General features: G+C 38.3%; 1 protein-coding gene across 6 annotated transcripts in view; it reads left to right on the top strand.

Moving 5' to 3' along the window:
• Positions 1-19,867, top strand: part of LOC136886864 (zinc finger protein OZF) — a 229,277-nt gene that overhangs the window by 42,986 nt on the left and 166,424 nt on the right. For 5 of the 6 annotated variants that reach the window (XM_068230660.1, XM_068230661.1, XM_068230656.1 and 2 more), the window contains one exon: positions 3,483-3,541. In XM_068230660.1, the coding sequence (XP_068086761.1) occupies positions 3,483-3,541 (59 nt within the window). Of the gene's footprint in view, positions 1-3,482; positions 3,542-13,591; positions 18,442-19,867 lie in introns of those variants that run through there. The other variant, XM_067159734.2, reaches the window with a different exon arrangement.

Here is a 19,867-nt window from a genome sequence, read left to right as displayed (position 1 = left end):
TGAATGAATTACTTGATACGAATGAACTGATTCGACACATCGCTATTCCTCATCCAGCTCTGTGTTCCAGTCCACATTCTGTTGTCCTATGCTGTTCTTCACAGCCTATCCATTGTAATCTTGGTCTCCCTTGTCTCTGTCTTATCTGAAACTGTAAATCTATCATCTGTCTTTCTAGAGCTTGTCTTGGCAGTCTTTCTTCTTGCATCCGCTTGACAGGTCCAAACCATCTCAATCTGTTTTGTTCCAGTTTGTCATTTAGCTTTTTTCATATGTCTTCATTTTTTACTCTATCCCTCCTTATCTTCTGTACCATACTCCTGCCTGTACTCTACTCTCATCTGTGTCATTGTCCAGGTTTCTGCTGTATATTTCATTATAGGTAAGTAATATGTCTTGTATATTACTTCTTTAGCCTTCACTGGTACATCTTTATTCCATATTAATCTTTGTACCTGGTGATAAAAGACACTCCCCAGCAGTGGGGGTTCGTGCATGAAGAGCTTTTGGGCGCCGCCCCGCTGCCTTCTCAAAAACATTTAACATTATTTCACTCTGTAATTGATTACATAGAGACGGACAAATGTAGTGAAGTCAATGCTATTTGCTTTACGTCCCACTAACTACTTTTTATGGTTTTCGGAGTAGTGAAGTCAAACTTATGGGCTGTGATATTCAGTTATACAATGCTATCTTTATTATTTTGGCTGTAAACATTTTGCTTTTCTATTTTCAAGAAAATGGCAAAGGCTTTCAGACCGTTGCTGCTGTCCAGCAAGCACGATGTTTTCTCTTTAGTCATGTGGCGCTCGGACTGTGGCAGCAGAGCCCTGAATAGGTTCCTAGACTTAGCAAGTGTGCGGAGTACGGGAGGAGCCTGGAAGGACGATATGCGCTTGTCAGGGGAAGGAAGGGTGCAGGCGGGTGTATGGTCTGTCTGGCGGAGCCCTCAGTAGGTCCCTAGACTTAGCAAGTGCGCGGGGTGTGGGAGGAGCCTGGAAGGACGATATGGGCTTGTCGGGAAGAGTGCAGGTGGGTGTAAGCGCTGAAAACTGAGCCCATAACGTGACGGCACTGTTTGTAGGATAGTCAAATTGTTGGTTGTCATGCTTTGAAGTTTGAGCAAGGGGAGAGAAATTTGGGAGTGCGCTGTATATATGTTTTCACAATGTCGTTATCACTTTTAATTGTGATCAGTGAAACAGTGCAGTGCCTTAGTAGTGCGGATTGCATTAGCTGTTAGCCTGTTAAATGTGTGTGCATAAATACATTGTAGTGTAATTAATTAATTAATGTTGTGGAGCAGGCAGATTTCTATTCAACCAGTGTCATCGGATTATTATTATTCATCTAAAAGTATCATGGTGCTGGTCAGTGAAAACTAGACCAAATGGGGAGGGGGCGGCACAGCCCTGCTAGAGTAAAATGTCACGAACTGCCGCTGCTCCCCAGTTGTATCCTTCTACTATATCCAGTCTTGTATGAATACAGTACTATTCCAGAAAATTCCTGCACAGTATATTACTACATGCTTATTCAAATTAATATTTTAAAACATGACCTCAGTTTAATGCCACTCTCTTTTTTGCGCCAACTATACATTGAAAAATCAATGGCATTATAACGAGGGATGACTGTATTTCATTGAGATTTATTGGATTTCTGATCCATTTCTTGCTGTGCGTATTTGTATATTCTGATCCATAACACACTAAAATAGGATATTAAATAATATTTATTTATTATTTAGGTATCTGGAGAGAAATTCCTGAGTCAGATTTTATGTCATACTTGCTGCACCTCTTTTTCAAGCTCCAGGATTTGATGCAGACTTTCACTAACAGTGATCTCTCTTTGAAGATAGAGTAGCCCTGTTACTTGTCAGTAATGGGTACACACTCCTAGTTAGTTAATAGTCCAGGTAATTGTTATTTTCCTAAATCAGGGGTGCTCACGCTGGGCATTCCATTCCACGGGCGCCCAGTACTGTAAGTGGCGGGCTGGCAGGCGATGAGCGAATACTATTCAACCACAGTGTGGCTACGTCACAGGCTATGAGGGTTGGGCAAAGTTCTCCCAGTCAAAATCGATCACTGCTGCAATATTCGAGATTGAAATGGAGACAGAAAATAACGAAAGAAAGAGAGCAGAATTCCACATCATTTTCAATTTACGTTGTAAGAAATAAGTTATTTATGTTCATTGCCATTTATTTATTTTGACCGGATACAATAAAGAGTTAGGGCTACAACCTCAGATATTTTTATAATGTACATAATGAATTACAATTTTCATTATTACATTTTATGAGGGGCCTTTTTGCTTTATGTCGCACCGACACAGATAGGTCTTATGGCGACGATGAGACAGGAAAGGCCTAGGAATTGGAAGGAAGCGGCCATGGCTGTAATTATGGTACAGCCGCAGCATTTGCCTGGTGTGAAAACGGGAAAACTATGGAAAACCATCTTCAAGGCTGCCTACAGCAGGGTTCGAACCCATTATCTCCCGGATGCGAGCTCATAGCTGCGTGCCCCTAACCGCACGGCTCACTTGCCCGGTAAGAGGGGCTTTAGAAACAGCTCTAATATAATACGGAGTTAAGATGGACAAGCTGTGGCTTGTGGTGGTTTGGGTTTAAATTATCTGATAAACTTTCCAACAATCCAATTGTGCTTACTGGGATTAAACCAGGGAGATTATTTATTTGAATGCATACTGTACGTCTATCTGAGAGAGACATTTACATTGTTGTACTTTCATCTTGGATAGTAAATATCTATGTCTTCACTCGTGATGAAACCCCCTCTCGCTATTTAGAGGCTAGCTATTATAACTGGACGCTTGTTAAATTTTAAATACTATTTTTATAAATTCAGTGAACAGGGAAAGTCACACAACACTACATCACTATGCAAAATCATTGTTGCATTATGTAATTAAATTACTTTTTTCTTAATGAATAACACGAATTTTACATTTTAAAAACTGGAAATACTGTCATTCCCATCCAAGCAATTGTAAATCAGAGCTTGTATGCTTAAACCCTGTTCCTTTTTAGACTGTACACAAAAATTATAACGTCAGTTTTCTTTGAATGAATATAAGAAAATAAAACAGACTGTTTATATTGAGCGGAGTATACATTAAACTGGAATATCTTGAAAAGGTCAGTATTTTGTTGCGATGATAGAGTTTTATTTTAAATAATGTACCCCAATCAATACTTTGGTGAGTGCTGGAGGCGAGCTTCACAATCGCAATCGAAAGTCAATGCTCCCTCGCATCCCTGCAAACTGTGTTCGCTCTCTCGCTTCACTGTGACGTATGCTTGCTACGTAAGCCACCTGCATTTACGCCAGGCCAGCCCGGCCGTACTGGGCTAGCCTCATCGGGCACCCAGGTGAGCACCTCAGGCCTAAATATTGTTAGTGGATTTATGTAATCCTATTATAAATTAAAATGTTTCCCTTTCCATGTAGACTGAGACGCCAGGTGACATTATCAATGGGAACAGTAGCGATGGGACTTCTCCAAATTGGTAAGTACTCTTAAGAGAGTATATTAAACTAAATAGTGGAACTTATACTGGTGCAGGTTTTCACGGCTGATCTATTTCTTGGATGTTAGGCCTTGTTGTTTTCGTGAGCCAAGGGGTCGTGTTTGCCGCAGTCATCCTTCTTGGCTTTACAAGCTAATAATACATGTAGCAAAATGAAATCGAGAGAGCTGTTAAGTTTCCTCCATTATCTGAGGACAAATACGAAGAGACATGTGAGAGAAAGGTATTCATTGCATACATCACAGTGATTACAGAAAGGATGGGCAAGGTTTTAAAGCATTGCAACATCAAGACAAAGAAAATACTGCAGCAGTCACGCTCAGTTAACACATTGAGGTCTTGCTCACTTCCATACATTTTAATCCTCCGGACTGGCGCTTTTATTACTAATTTTGGAATTTTAAAATAAATGCTCATTTTCAAGTTAGGTATTTCTTTATTTCACTATATTTGAGTTTGTACTTTCTACTTCATATCTGTAAAAACTATAGTACAATTGATAAATCCTTACCTTGGAAGTAGTGGATTAATAATAATAACTGGAACACTCGTTCTGCTTCGCAGCATTCGTTGTAAATAGGTCAGATAAGTCGTCTTGATATACCTGTCATAGTCATATTGTTTTTCCTGCCCTTTGCAATGGTTTTATGAACATTTAATAAGAAACATGTTATGGTATGACACAGTTCGTAGTCAAAGTTTATCCATTCTGACGTCATGCCGTCTGTTTGGTAAAAATCTATCCATATATTCGTTGTGTTTGTCCTGCAGTTCATGATGCAAAGCTTAGTATTGTGTTGTTAGAGGCAGTGGTAGTTTTAATCGCTGTTCTTCTATAGAGAACGGATCTCTTGTGAGCTCATAGGTTAGTCTCCAAGGAGTGTTTTTTCCCAGGCCTTTTTTAAGATACATGGCCTTCAATTTTTCTTGTGTAGCTAGGTTATCCTTTGATAGGTGTTCCCAGATAATATTTAAGGCATATGTCATGATGGGGTTTGTTTGTACGTAGACTTTTTTCTCTTAGCATAATGTTAAGTTATTGGGAATGCTCTGTCGTCTGTTAAATATATTTGGAAGATGGGAAAAGTTAGAGAATCGAAGCATATCTGGCAGGGAATAGTATTCTTCCGTTATCAGAGGAAGTGTGTACTCTCTGGCAAGACTGCTTTTAGTATTTTAATTTGATGCCATCTGTCTGTCTGCTCTCAGTTTTTATGTTCTATTTTACTTTTGACCCACTGGATGCCAGAGTAATCTGAATCTTTCTTGGGCATCTATGGCTGAATTTTAATGAACTTTCGATGGTCAAACACCAAATGTGTCACCAGAGGTATTTTACATGCCAACATTGTGCGATATGGAGTGTCGAATGGACTTTTTTCCGCCCTTCAAAAATTTGATTACGTCTGCCGGGTTTGAACCCGCTATGTTCGGTTCCGGAGGCTGACATTCTACCACTGATCCATAGAGGCACAGAGGCAGCTAGAGTAGAACGCAGCCCGGAAGGCGGTTTCGTTGCGCAGAGAGAGACAGAAGTATGAGATGCATGTATGTGTAAACATTTTTTTCATCCAGTTATATCTTGAATTCCAAAGCAATGACCTATACTTTTTGTGGGCTTAAAAGTTTCCTGAAAGTCCAAATTAATTTTTAACATCAAACCCCGAGAAGGTGTTGAGGGAAATTTTCGAGATATTAAAGAAGTTAAATGGAAGTTGAGAGAAATGAAGGCGAAGTGCAGAGAGCATAACAGCATGAACGTGTAAACATTTTTTTCTTCCAGTTATATCTTGAATTTCAAAGCGATGACCTATATTTTTCGTGGGCTTAAACGTTTCCTTAAAGTCCAAATTAATTTTTAACATCAAAACCCGCAAAAGTGTTGAGGAAAATTTTCGAGATATTAAGGAAGATAAATGGACGGTCCAGCTTCAATGCCGTAGGATATTCGCCGTTTTTATACATATCAAATATTGTTATACACAGAACATTTTTATTGAAATCATCGTGGACCGTCACTGGCTTCTCCCTCTAAGGGTTCTTCTCTGGCGACCTGAACACCGCATTATTTTTATTTTATTTTATTTTATTTTTTTATTTTTTATTTTATTTATTATTTTATTTCCGAAGCTTGTTTTATCCTCTGTACTGTTTGCAGGCCGATACCACACGCGAGTGCTGTCTTCTTTTGAAGCGTGGCAACATGGCGTTTCTCACCTATGAACGCCTGCTGCTGCATGCTTACAAAATATAAATACACTTTAAATACTATTTCCCTCGCCTGTCGACGGAATACTTGTCTGTTTGCTCTTCCTGGATCTATCGTACACACGCAAATAGTTCCCTAAATTCGTTGATTATGATATTTACAAATAAAACTCTAAACATTCACTCGTGACCCGCACAAACAGGCACCTCTTACTGAAATGATTCTATTGGCTCAGCGGAAAGCACGTCATACTACAAAGCGCGCAAATGTTGCTGCGCAACCCTCCTCAAACCGCCTTCCGGGCTGTGTTCTACTTTAATAGTGGTTTTTCTTTCTTTTTTTTTTTTTTTTTTTAAATTTCATTGTATACCCTTAACTAATAAAATATTGCTGATATTGATGAACGTAGGTTTCCCTGGCTCATCGCCAAATTGCATTGGCCTTCATCAGGGCGTGTGAAGGTCTGCCTCCGACAGAGAAACTCTTCGAAGGAACGTGGAAGTCACGATCTTCACATGCCCTGATGAAGGCTAATGCAATATGGCGGAAGGATCGACTTTGTTAAATAAATATAAATGGGTTTAACCCAGTTAGCACATTTATTTCTTTATTTTAGTGGCTAATATTGAGTTTATTTGGATTTTAGGCCATTCAGATTTGTTTGTACCTATGTAATAATCAGCACAAAAATATTATCATGCTTCTATTTTCAGCAAGGTTACTGGTGGTCAGCTAAGCGGAATCTCCGCTCCCATATCTACCCAGCCCCTAATCCCCTTACAAATACATTTTTTCAAATTCCCTACAGGTAAGTACATGCTAATGTTTAAAGTCTAATGCCTCACTTCCACGAACTCCGTAACATAATTGCTAATGTCAACCCTCACATTGTCATGAACGGGGAAACTTGGATGAAACCTTGGTTGTCAGATTCTGTCGTTCACCTCAAAAATCGCACAGGTAAAGGCGGCGGCGGAGTAGCTATGAATATTAGGAACGACCTAACATATAAAATAATCTACAAAACAATTAGTTAATACTGTGCAAGGCCCAAGTTCATGTTCATAGAAATTGAGGCTCTAAGCGAAAAGTGCTTACTGAATGTTAATGTAGTTTATTACCCACCAAAGATTGGATACATCGCCGACCTTGAGGACATCCTACTAGACCGCTTACCCAGGTATGAGCATGTTTTATTACTAGATGACCTCAGTACTGACATTCTTAATGACAAAATGACTGAGACTAAACAACTAATCAACATATTTAAATCTTGTAACATGACGATTTTGCCACTTAACACAACACATCACACAGCCACGTCACATACGTTACTGGACTTAATTATGATGAATAACCCTGACAGGGTACTGACCCACGGGCAAATGTCTGCTTGCGGACTATCCAATCACGACTTAATATATTTAGCTTATTCAACGCCTCACTTTCCTTCAAGCTCCAAAAGGCACATAACACATGTGTTCGATTTATTTCAGATATACCAAGGTTTGACAATATTTCTCCCGCATTTGATAGACTTTCATGGCTACGCTTAAGAGAGCGACAAAATTTGAACACTGTTACATGGTATACTGAATCTTAACAGATGGTTTTTCAGCACAAGTCCCAATGGACTTAACTCAAAAGCGGGTCCACGTAAAGCGTATTTCTTATAACTTGAAAACTACTGAAGATATTTCAACTAAAGTTTTTATTTAGCATCCACCTGCCCAATCGTAGGTTTTAAGGTCCATACCATTTCAAAGTCGCGGATTGGACTTGGGGTTTATAGGGAACCGAAGCAGTGATATTTCTTTCCCTCAATCTATACAAGACCAACCTGACTGGAAATCAACCAACCTTGATGGAAATCCATTACTAAAACTTTTTCCTCCTGTGCATTTTTTCGACTGGAGGATTAATGAGGGATATATCATGAATGGTCGGTTTTGCAGGCTAAGTCCAGCAGACATAGCCCAGAAGGTGTTGTACATGGAGCAGATTCCATATGTATCTATCTATATAAATAAAATCGTAACGATCGTCTGTCTGTACATTGACTATTTTGGTGAAATTTTTGTGCAGCTGTCCGTTTAAGGGTCTGCATATTTTTGTTAGCTTTAGTTTCCTGAGAGTCCCAATTTTTACCCCCTCCCCCAAAATCAAGATTGCGGCACAATCTGCCAGACAAGCTAGAAAATTGGAATTTGGCAAACTTATATGTTCTGGCCTGTAACCAATGGAAAACTTCCAAGATCTTTAAATTTCCCACTTTTTATCCCCATTTATTATTGAAATATGGAGTAAGTTTTAATGACGATGTAGACCTTCGTTTCGAATTATTTCATGGCTAAGCGGTAAGTCCTATCACAAAACGGATGGCACAATCTTGGTTTAATTTGGAGTGATCTACAACTTTGGTCCTATGACATTTTGTCGTATCTCTATCCGTTACACATTAGATTTACCTCTATTTCTTGATTGTAAGTAAATTTTTATACCTTTTAACCCATTATTCATACTTTGAATCACTTATAGCCACAGACAGAATCATCAAATTCCACACGAACATTGGCCCACCCAGTAGCCGTATACGAGCCAAATGCAGTATTTGTAGCTGTTACATAATTATCCGAAAAGTAATGCACTGTGAAACAATCTTACCCAAATTTCACCCTATTCAACATTTCTATCTCAATCTGGCCCATGAATAGATGAGATACGAGAAAATATCATGGGACCAGCCATTTAGACCCCTAAATACGGCATCTTATGTACAATCTGTTTGTCAATATGATGTACCGTTTAGCAGCATTTCATCTGTAAATGAAGATCTGCAATATTGTAAACATGCATATACTTTTGTTTGTCGATCTATATATATATTCATTGGTGTCAATTTGTAGCGATCGAGAAAGGGTTTGTCTGCTATTGTAATCAGTTCTCCCCACATCGACTTTGTATGTATTGACTGGCAGTAGGAATGGTGTCCTTTTTCAACTTCAGTGTAACTGGCATTAGTAAGGAGGGCCTACCATTGTGATGAATAATTCCCTTCTTGATTTGACTTGCAGAAGGCAAAGGAGCATGCAATTTTGTTCAAAACTCCCCTCCCCGATAGTGTATGGCTGTAGGCAAGGGTGGCCGCCATTATAAACAAATATACCCATCTAAAATTTGACTGGCATTAAGCATAGTGGCGTGCTATTTTAATGGAAATTCACCAACACAGAGTGACTGGCTGGCAGTAAAAAAAGGGGCCTGTCATTATATTGATAACAGCACAGCTCAATTTTTAGGGAAGTTGCCTGCCATTATAATTATAATAAAAACTCCTCAAATGTAATCTGTATGGAAGTAGGAAAGGGGGCCTACCATTGTAACAAAAACTCCCCAAATCGATTGTGACCGCGTAATAGGCAATGGGACCTGCCATTATAATGTAAACTTCCCAACTCAATTGTGAATGGCGATAGGCAAGTGAGCCTGCCGTTATCATCACAAATCCGCAACTCACACCTTACGTTGGAATCAACATACGGAGACCTTCCCATGCTGTTTCTTGGTAAACGCTAACAGACATGCAATGTAAAACAAAAGCTAAAGGTTTCCACCTATTCCATACTATTTATTGTAACCTGAGAAAAGTTGCATCTATTTCATGAAACTAGTTTCGGTCTTACTACAGACCATCATCATTAAAATCAATTTAAGACAAGACATAAATTACAGATAAAATTTATGAAGCAAGCATGTGTTGTTAAAAATCAGAGCAAGTCAAGTAAAGATTTGGATGTTAAAAAACTCATCACAATCACACATCTTGTGTAAGTTCTCAGTTATTTTCAGTCTGAAGAAAGCATGTCACAGAAGATCAGGTGGTGAAACACTAACAGCACACCAAACACCAATCTTTGTATCATAATGAGGGACTTCATAAACACCATTAGGATTTTCTGCACACCAATAGCAAGAGTTACAACCATTCACACGGCCATTAAGATAAAACCAGAAATTTTACAAACTAAAATCCCCATGTTAGCAGCTGAGATTCAGATGCTAGCGTGGAACACTTGCGGTCTACTTGCAAGGTCAAGAACTATGCGTGCACCTCCCGTAGTGCAGTTTACGTCTTGAAGAGTAAAAATGCTCCTTCGACGGTCTTAGTTTATATGAGAAACCCTGTATATGTACTGGATAGGTGACTTTCTGTAATGCATATTGTATGGCAGTGAGATCTACCAATATATTAAAATTATGTTTCTTAGTGTTGTCTCGGTCTCTACTAAACACGGTCTTCATTATGGTGTTCAAACACAATGAAAATGAATTGTAATATAGTTCAGTGAGATGTGTCCCTAGCAAGAGTCAAGTATGCCGTAGTTGTGAAACCCTATCTCTTGCTTCCCTTTTGTCATAAGGGTGAACTTACAAGGGACATCATAGGCTCAGTTCAACCATTGCAAATTGTCCGAAAGAGCTTTAAAAATATGATGTATTGTAAGAGGTCCCATGTATATCAGCTGCTGGATGTTGTTATCCATAAAGAAGACGGGCAATACATACTCAACCCATTGATTAGATTTGATCAAACTGCAGACCAAGGAAGCTGATTTATAAAAGAAGTCACTTTACAAAGCTTGCATACAACACGTTCATTGGCAGAAAAGGAATATCAGACTAGTTCATTGGATTACTTGTTGGAACAGTAGGAGCGATTCTAAAATTTACAGTTAACCTGAGAAGTTTTGATGTTAACAGGTGAAAATGACATTTATTAGCTCTGAATGTCAGTTGTACGTACTGTAATTGTCTAATTTATTTCTAAATAAAATTTCCAAATGGACAGCCCTTATCTAATTGGTTATAAAAATATATTCGCTCCACCATCGTTACTAATATTAGTGTTGGTACGAATTGATTGGTATTGACAAAGGAATATACAGCAGTGTGCAATATGTCCTGAATAAATACAGTTGAACCTGCTTTATACGTAACTCTGTTCTAAGTAATTCGTATTTGTACGTAATTTCCTTTAGGTCCCGGCAAAATATAACATGAAAGCGTGTTAATTAAACCTTATTTATACGTAATCCGTTTTATACGTAATTCGCTGTTATACGTAATAAGTGCCAATGAAATATAACTGAGTTTTGCGTAATTGCAATGAGAATGTACTTCTTAAAAAGAAACTACTGTACTTACGAAGTTTCCTCTTTGCCGGCGTAGGTAGAAGTAGAGCGATCGGGTTTCGGTGCTGAAACAGAACACAAAGAGTTTCGCCGAGTGACATTGTTGACCCTTACTTACTGGCGGCTTAACAAAGGCGAGTCCCATTCGCTCCCCCACTACCTTCATCGTTTTTGACATGCCGCCAAAGCAAAGTGGGCGGTTTTGGTGCGGAACCAACATAAAATACAGTAAATTTGTTTGAATATGAGAATTTCTTTCGTGGGAACAACAGCAAATTTCAAAGTATCGTCGTCATAAGACCTATCATTGTCGGTGCGACGTAAAGCAACTTGCAAAAAAAATTCAAAGAGCATTATAGAAAAATGCTGGTTCAACATTTAGTAACACTGAGTGATGCAATAAATGAACCTCTCTCCATTAATTTGCTAAAATCCATGGATTTTATTTCGGCTGCCTGGAAGCAGGTCTCATCCTCCACAACCAGCAACTGTTTCCGCAAACCTGGTGTCTTACCAGAAGAGGCTGCCTCTAATGATGATTATGGGGACGAAGTTTTGTCTAACAATGAGCTAACACTACCGGAGGGTATATAATTCGATTCTTTTGTGCTTTTCGATGATAATCTGGCTGTACGTGGAGAACTACCGGATGAAGAGTTTATTGCTGATCTATGCCAACAACGCGGCGCTTGAATCTTGACACCTAAACTGAGTGAAGTGTTAAGTGCATTCGAAGTGTGTAGGCGTTACATCAGTGCGAAGAGTTGTAGTGAAAATGCTTTGAATTCATTACTAAGTTTGCTAAAGGAGATTTATATTCTTAATGCAAGAAAAGTGAAACAAGCCGAACTATCTGATTTCTTTAAGGCTGGACCAAGTTCAAAATAATATTTTCTGTCTTAATTTATTTATTATTTGCAAGGATTTACACATGTAGGTCTATTCCATTGTTTTTTCAGCAAGTATGTGATGTATTGCATAAGTCTGATTTCTAAGTAATTCTGAGTTAAAAGTAGTTTCTTCTCTTCCCCTCGATATACGTATAAGTCAGGTTCAACTGTACTACAACTAAAAATGTTTCCAGCAGAGAAAATGGAATATGAAGTGTTGTGAAGTGTGTATAAGAATTTAAAATGATATAATAAAGTGATACACAATGTTCTATACACCATCATAATGGAAAAAAGTACAATGCATTATTGTTCTTGAAAAATAGTGTACATAATATAGTCAAGGGTTAGGCGAAAATTATACCCTACCAATCAATTGGTATTGAACACATGCAAAGTTTTTTGGAATTGCCATTTCTATTTTATAGCTTGATTATCATTGTATTGTACTATAAGTGGAATTTGCTCTGTTAAAATTAACTTTCATTTATTGCTAAGAGTTCTACTGTATAGACAGTAAAACCTTGTTAATTTGAAGTTGTTGGGATACAAAAATCGGACTTTGAATTAACCGCCAACTCGTAATTCAGAAATGCCAACCCTTGCCGTGTCACAGAGAACCTATTCTAAGACTCATTAATGCATGCAATCACCTTAATTCACAGTTTAAACCTTTGAAATGCCATGGAAAAGCTATTTCTGAAATGTATCCAACAAGGTGCCTGTACACTATTCAAATATTGCTCTTGGATAAATCATTGGCGAACATAACCTCACGCAACGAAAGAAAATACACATGATTCAAAGATTAGGACAAATTATGCTGCTCCCCTGTGCAAAGACTTTATTGTTTTGATTACTGTACTGTTTGCATTTGTTAGATGCCTTGTACGTGCACCGAAAATGCCCAATGCCCTTAAAACATTGTGGTTTATCGAACTATCCTATGACGAGGGGAGGAAGTCTCTTGCTTCCAACACAGTACAATGACTCCACCCTTGTACGATTTCCAGGCTGGCACTTCTCTCCTTTAAAACCATAAGTCCGTTTGTGCTCGGCATAAAAAAAACAATGCAGTTTCATTGTCATTGACAACATTGTTATGTACGTACGAATTGATATATGAGCCACGTTTTTTCGCCAACTGCCAGCACCACCAGTGTTCACAGATTCTACTTCTCCGCACACTGCCTGCTACATGATATTGTGGTGTTTCTTAAAATGCTGAATACAAAAGAATTAAGATTTTACTCAAACTTAGCAAATATGAAGCACACTGTAGACAAACCAAAGTGAGCGAATATACGGACAGCTACCCCAGCACGTTCCGGAAGACATGTTCTATCATGATGCGGATAAATTTTGAATTTAAATTTCCCTGAGAAATACTTTTTTCCTTCTTTTTTTAAATGTAAAGGCAGTTTTAAATTACAAGTCTGAATTTGAGTAATGGGTCCAGTATTGTTCTTTGAATTACAAATTATCCATATTTCAAATTAAACAATTTAAATAACATGCAAAACTGTACCTCATGTTTCCGGGAAAGAGCTTCTTTGTATTAGGCAGTATTTTGAGTTAACCGATTTCGAATTATCGAGGTTCTACTGTAACATTTTTGAATGCTTTCACTCATTGAACTTGTATTTCATTTCAGTACCAGTCTTCCCCTTGCTGAATGTAAAGGGTTGCTTTTGTACTTTTTTTGTATCAGTGTAATAAATCTTTGGATATTTTCCAGTGCATCATACTCCATGCCTTCTTCCAGTGGAGGAGTTGGAGAGTTACCCACAAATAAATGTCAGTTGAGGACTCACCTTCACTCTTTTGACAACATTAAATCTGAAGATGCGGTTTTCTCTTGCTCAGTTTGCGATAAGATTTACTTCAAGAGAACAGAATTTATGAAGCACTTTTTAGAGTTCCACCCTCGAATGAATGTACACATATGTCCCGTTTGTAGGGAGGTTTTCCACGCTTACTGGGATCTTCATGAATACCTGTCAGACTACAGTGTTAACGATTCTTATTTATGTGCAAGATGCGGTGAGATGTTTCCCGCTAGATCAACCCTGGAGCAGCACATGAAGATGGGGGGGGAATATGCATTATGCGTTATAGAATTCTACAAAGATTCTCCACGTAATCAGGACATCAAAACCAACACAAAAGAAATAGAATTCTACAAAGATTCTCCATGTAATCAGGACATCAAAACCAACACGAAAGAAATAGAATTCTACAAAGATTCTCCATGTAATCAGGACATCAAAACCAACACAAAGGCAATAGAATTCTGCAAAGATTCTCCACGTAATCAGAACATCGAAACCAACACAACAGAAATCCTTACTTGTGATGTATGTGGTAAATCATTTTTACAATGGATTGCATTTGCTAAACATATAGCAAGCCATTCAAAAGATGATCAACTGGATTGCCCCAGATGTGAACAGAAGTTTGGAACCCAATCCTCACTCCTCAATCACTTAAGAGCTCACAGATCACACCCACACATGTGTTCAAAATGCCAAAAGTGTTTTACCAAATTGTATGATCTCAAGAGACACGGGCAGATCTGTAAGGGCGCTTGTACTTCGATAACGAGACGACTACCAATTTACTTTCATAGGACTTACGCACGAATAAAAACCCCTAAACCTACAGAGAAATGAAAATATGATATTTACGTTTTTCTGCATTGTTTTAAATAAATTATTTTAAATGAACTATTTAACTACTTTTGGAAAAGTAAAACAAAAAATAATTGTTTCAAAGAAGTCCAAGATGATGTAGAAGAGTCGACTTAAATTAAAAACCTTGCAACAAAAAAATGTCATATCTGATGATGAAAGACTGAAGAACGGGCAGCCACCTTGGAAAGAATGATGGTGATGATGCTTGTTGTTTAAAGGGGCCTAACATCTAGGTCATCGGCCTTGCAATGAATGAAGAGGCTTCAGGAGAGGAGGGAGATGATGAGTGCTAAATTCCCAGTTCATTCCTTGAAGACTTAGATGTATGTGGTTTGATCTAAGTGCTCCAGTGTGGACGTAAAATGTGTAAATAAATAATAAATGAATTATATGTATTGTTATCCAGCAGTGGTTGCAGGTTGAGTTATGGTCTCGCTTTTGGATATTCTGTTACGTGATTGCACAGTGCATGCTCACACATACACTGCCTCTCAGGTATTCCTGGTGGGGGATATGATCAGTTGCTTTCTGAAAAAGTATTTAATACCATTTCCCCCTTGAGGGAGCTGCCACAAGGACAAAGTGTATCAACAGTAACAGTCTAGTATAAAACTGAAATTTCTTGTGTATCTGCAGATAAGTCAGTTTTTTTCTCACCTGCAACCACAAACGTAAATGTTTTGGCTATCATTTACAGCCCTTTTATTTCTTGTCTGTTGAGTTAAACATTGAGAACAGGTCAGAATCGAGTTTCAGACATGGGTGAACAATATTTATTCATGAAGGTGGAGGTCCAGACAGTGTCCAGAACTAGCGCGACCTATACCAATCTACTCCACATTACAGTGAATTGTTGAAAGAGTGATAGATAAAATGCTGCATTGTGTTCCTTCACGTCTTTTCACGTAACCCATGAGCATGTAGATAAATTCTAAGCACCATTCCTGTTGCACCAAAACTTAGAACCGCAATTATTAATCTCCTTAAGGATTATTCAACCAGCACACAAATTAATGGAACTAGAACATGTCAAAAATCTTTATCAAGAAAGGTGTAGCTCATGGTGCTTCCCTCTTTTTATACTATTTAGTTTAGCAGCCAATCGTGTTCTGAGAGAACTAAGCTAAAGAGCAATAGCCGAGAATATGGGTCCTACTTAATACCAGCAGGGGAAAATCTGATGGGGCTTGCTTTTGCCGATGTTTTGGCGCTACTCTGTAAAAACAAAGCAGCAAGTGAACATCTTGCGATATAGTGACAACTTCTTTAGTCAAAATCGGACTTCAAATTTTCGTGGTATTTAGTACAAAAAGTAAAGCCATATTGATGCATAAAGTCAGCTGATCACCTCTGCTCCGGATATACAGGTCGAGTGCATTTCACCGTATGAAACTATACAGTACCTTTGGGTAACATATCAAGACAAAATTTAATTTAATCCTTCTGCAGTAATCAGTCAGGTCACAAGGCATTTGAACCACGTGGCTATTCACCCCTTTTCATTCTGGAGCAGAAGCTAAATATATTCGACGAGTATATTTGGTCACAGCTAACCTACCCATTACAGTGTGCACGTTTTAAAAACCTGACAGTGAAATTGCTTGACAACATTGATAAAATTATAAGGAGTTCCATTAAAGAAATTATTGTATTACCTACTGAAATTATTTATGCACCACGCAGTCTTAGAGTACTTTGAATTTCAAAGCTCGATGGGAGGCTGTCATTTAACATATAAATATTTACAAAAGGCTGACGCGTGTGAGAAGCCACTAGAGAACTCCGCTAACTTGCAACAAACAAGCCTACCACTTATTATGACCAATGGTAAAGCATTCTTAAATTCAAACCCTCATTATTGGAGAAGTCTTGCTCGAGAATAGTTGAGATTTTCTTCTGAAGACACGGAGAAAAGTTCTCTGTGAAACAAAGAATTTCACCCTGTTTTCTTGACCTGTCATAAGCCTATATCGTGTCTGTACGGGAAGTTGGTGGTTTTAATAATTATTTCTCTCTTTCAAAATCATTGTACAAGCTCGTAATTTAAATTATAGATTTAGGTTCAATGACACTGTTTTATATTGTAGGTTTAATGAATTTCTGTCTTTCCCAAATTCACCTGTAGCACTGACATGCATAAATTATCATAACACCTTAGTACTGTTATATATTAAACTTGCAAGTGTCTTGTTTTCGAAGCACTGACACATCCCACAATTTAGGTTTTTGCATGCTCGTTAATAAACTCCATTATAAATGAATGTGAAGACTCGTAATACATATTTTTACAAATGGCGAAGTCATACATGAAAAAGTGATAAATTACAAAATCTTTATGATTAATATTATTTTTGGAATTTATTTCACAAAATGTTGGTGGACACAGATGTTGTTATTCTTTGCACTAAAATGTGGTCCTTTGGTTCTCCTTTTGGGCTGATTTTAGGATAGGGGAACTTTTATCACTGAAATGAAAGAACTGTAGAATTGATTTATAATTATAACAGAGCATGAGCTGAGAAAATATAGGAGTGTGGATAAATGGATCATTAGACTGGTATTCTTGTACTGCTATGGTGTGTTTGTGTACATGACCCTCAGCATAATCCCTAAAAAATCAATGCAGTCCTTTCACAATTACATCAGTCTGTTTTTGTACTCAGGCTGAGAGCGGAGTTCCCGGATAATTATTTTCTGTGAACTGTGAATGAATAAATTCTTGCGCCTCTCTGCAGAGGGCGGTTGTAAATCTTCTTAGTCACTTTCACTTATTCCTTTACCCTCTGTTATGATATTTTCAGGAAAGAAATTGTCATGTATGAGAAATCAGAATCCTCACATCATTCATCAAAGTTTCAAACACTCTTCTCACTATCTAGTACTCTTTCAGCATGACTGTGAGCGACCATGTTGTTAAGCAAGCAGTTGATTCACACACACATACTAGGCTTACAGAACTTCCCATGAGGATAGGAATAAGCATGCAAGTTCAGTAATGTACCCAACAGATGGCAGACAGCGTATGTTTTTGAAGCAGTGCTCAACAACACTTTATAGGTTTTCAAGCACACCACTTAAAGTTTAATTTCTCTTACATTCTATTATAAATACCAGCCTAACTGTGTTAGGCTACTGGCATGGAACGTTCTGTGGTGGAAAATCAGCCGCAATGTGTTTCCAAGCACTGGTAAACACAGCGCAGCACTTTGCAGTGCGCAATGCACGTTTTGGTCAAAAACTGAACCACAATCTATTCAGTTCACCCACTGTGCATGAGGTAAATTAAATTTATCCTATAACATTCCATCATTCCTGTATATAGTGGTTCTGAGGTAATCTGAAACATATGTTTCACCGTGGAAATAGCACAACAGATGTTTAGCATTGTATTTATATAGCTTAGGGAGAGGGCATGCTTTCGTGACCTCACTTTGTTCAAATTCATGCCAATATTTTTACGTTCATCCTAAACTCACAGTGATAGGAATATGTGCTTATCAAAATACATGTCCGCACTATGTCGTTAACTAGATCAACAAATATATAGCCTCAATATGTATTGCGCTGACTTGTTATAGCATTTTATTCATGGTGTTCCAGTGGCCACCATGATTCCTTGTGAACACAAAATTCTTGATCATTGCGTGCTGTTTCATTCCGTACAATGTAGGCCTGAAACAACAAATTGTTTATATAATCATTCACCCGGTTGGTTACCTCTTATCCATATAAAACTGTTGATTTTGTTGTAGGCTACAATCATGGCAAGGAGGCTTGATTGTTTGGATGCGGAAGCACTACTCATTATTTTAGATACAATAACAGAAGAACAAGCTTCTGAATCAGATTTAGGGGCGATTCTGATGCTGAGGACTGTCGTCCATCTCCTGTGGCAAAGCAGACGCATTCGACAGACAACAGTCAAAGACAAGTAAGACAGCAGAGGACCAGGCTTCAGTGGAGATAGATCAATGGTTGCAGACTTAGAATCTGATGACGACATAGACGATCCTTTGTGTGAGAGAACTGTTCTGGACCTAGCTAGATGTTTTGAGAATTTATCGTATTGTATTTTCTTTGACAGATTCTGTACCAGTCTTCCTCTCTTGTCTAAATTACTTGCTAGGTGTTTATATGGTTGTGGAACAACGATGCAGACAAGGAAAGGGTTTCCAAAATAATTGTTTATTGCTGACAAAAAATGAGAATAGGAGTCCGACTATCCGATGCCGCAAGATATTTCCATCAGTAAATGGAGGGATCGTGGGAAAATCATCATCATCATCATTTCCCTTTATCCAGCTGTAGCCGGGTAGGGGCAAATATGGTTCCTCTCCACTTTCTTCGGTCTTTCCACCACTCCTCCTCCAACACTGTGTCCTAGTCCAGGTTTCTTTCTATAATGCTGCGTTGGATGGTATCTTTCCATCTCAATCGTGGTCGTCCACGGCCTCTCCTTCCTTGGATTTGCATTTCCATCACCTTTTTTGGCATTCTTTTGTTGCTCATTCGCTTTATGTGCCCAAACCATCTTAGTCGGCTCTTCTCTATTCTATCATTCATTTTTTTCCACTCCAATTTCTTCCCGGATTTTCTCATTCCTTATTTTGTCTCTTCTACTCTTCTGTATCATACTCCTCAAGAATTTCATTTCGGCTGCCTGTATTCGACTCTCATCCTTCTTTGTCATTGTTCAAGTTTCTGCTCCGTAAGTTGTTATGGGTACGTAATACATCTTGTACATAGTATCCTTTGCTTCCATTGGCACATCTTTGTCCCATAACATGTTTCTTACACTATGATAGAAACAACTTCCAGCTTGAGTCCTTTTACTAATCTCAGCATCCAGTTGAGCATTCTCCATTAATTCACTCCCCAGGTATTTAAACGTTTCCACTGCTTCCAGGGGCTTGTCTGCAGGTCTAATCTGACCTTTCCCTTCTTTCTCTCCTCTAGTCATAACAAGAGTTTTACTCTTTTCTACACTTATTTTCAATCCACATTCTTCAATCTTCCCATTCACCACATTCAACTGTTCTTGAACCTTCCTGTCGTCATCTCCCCAAATCACAATATCATCTGCAAATAACATCATGTTCATTTCTCTTCCTCCATATGCTGCTTTTGCTGTTCTCATGATGTCATCCATGTCGTAATTGCTAGCAATAAGCATGACCCTGAAGAAAAGACAATTGTTTCTAGGACAAACAAAGAGGGGGGAAAAAAGGAAAATGTCCATTAGTGGTAGCTGATTATAACCAATATATGAAGGGTGTCGATGAGTTCGATCAGTACCCTTCCTCATATAATATTGCGTGGAA

Source organism: Anabrus simplex, chromosome X (assembly GCF_040414725.1).
Source record: "Anabrus simplex isolate iqAnaSimp1 chromosome X, ASM4041472v1, whole genome shotgun sequence".
NCBI lineage: Eukaryota > Metazoa > Arthropoda > Insecta > Orthoptera > Tettigoniidae > Anabrus > Anabrus simplex.
The sequence above is the reverse complement of the archived record's forward strand: the minus strand, read 5'-3'. Positions and strand labels throughout refer to the sequence as shown.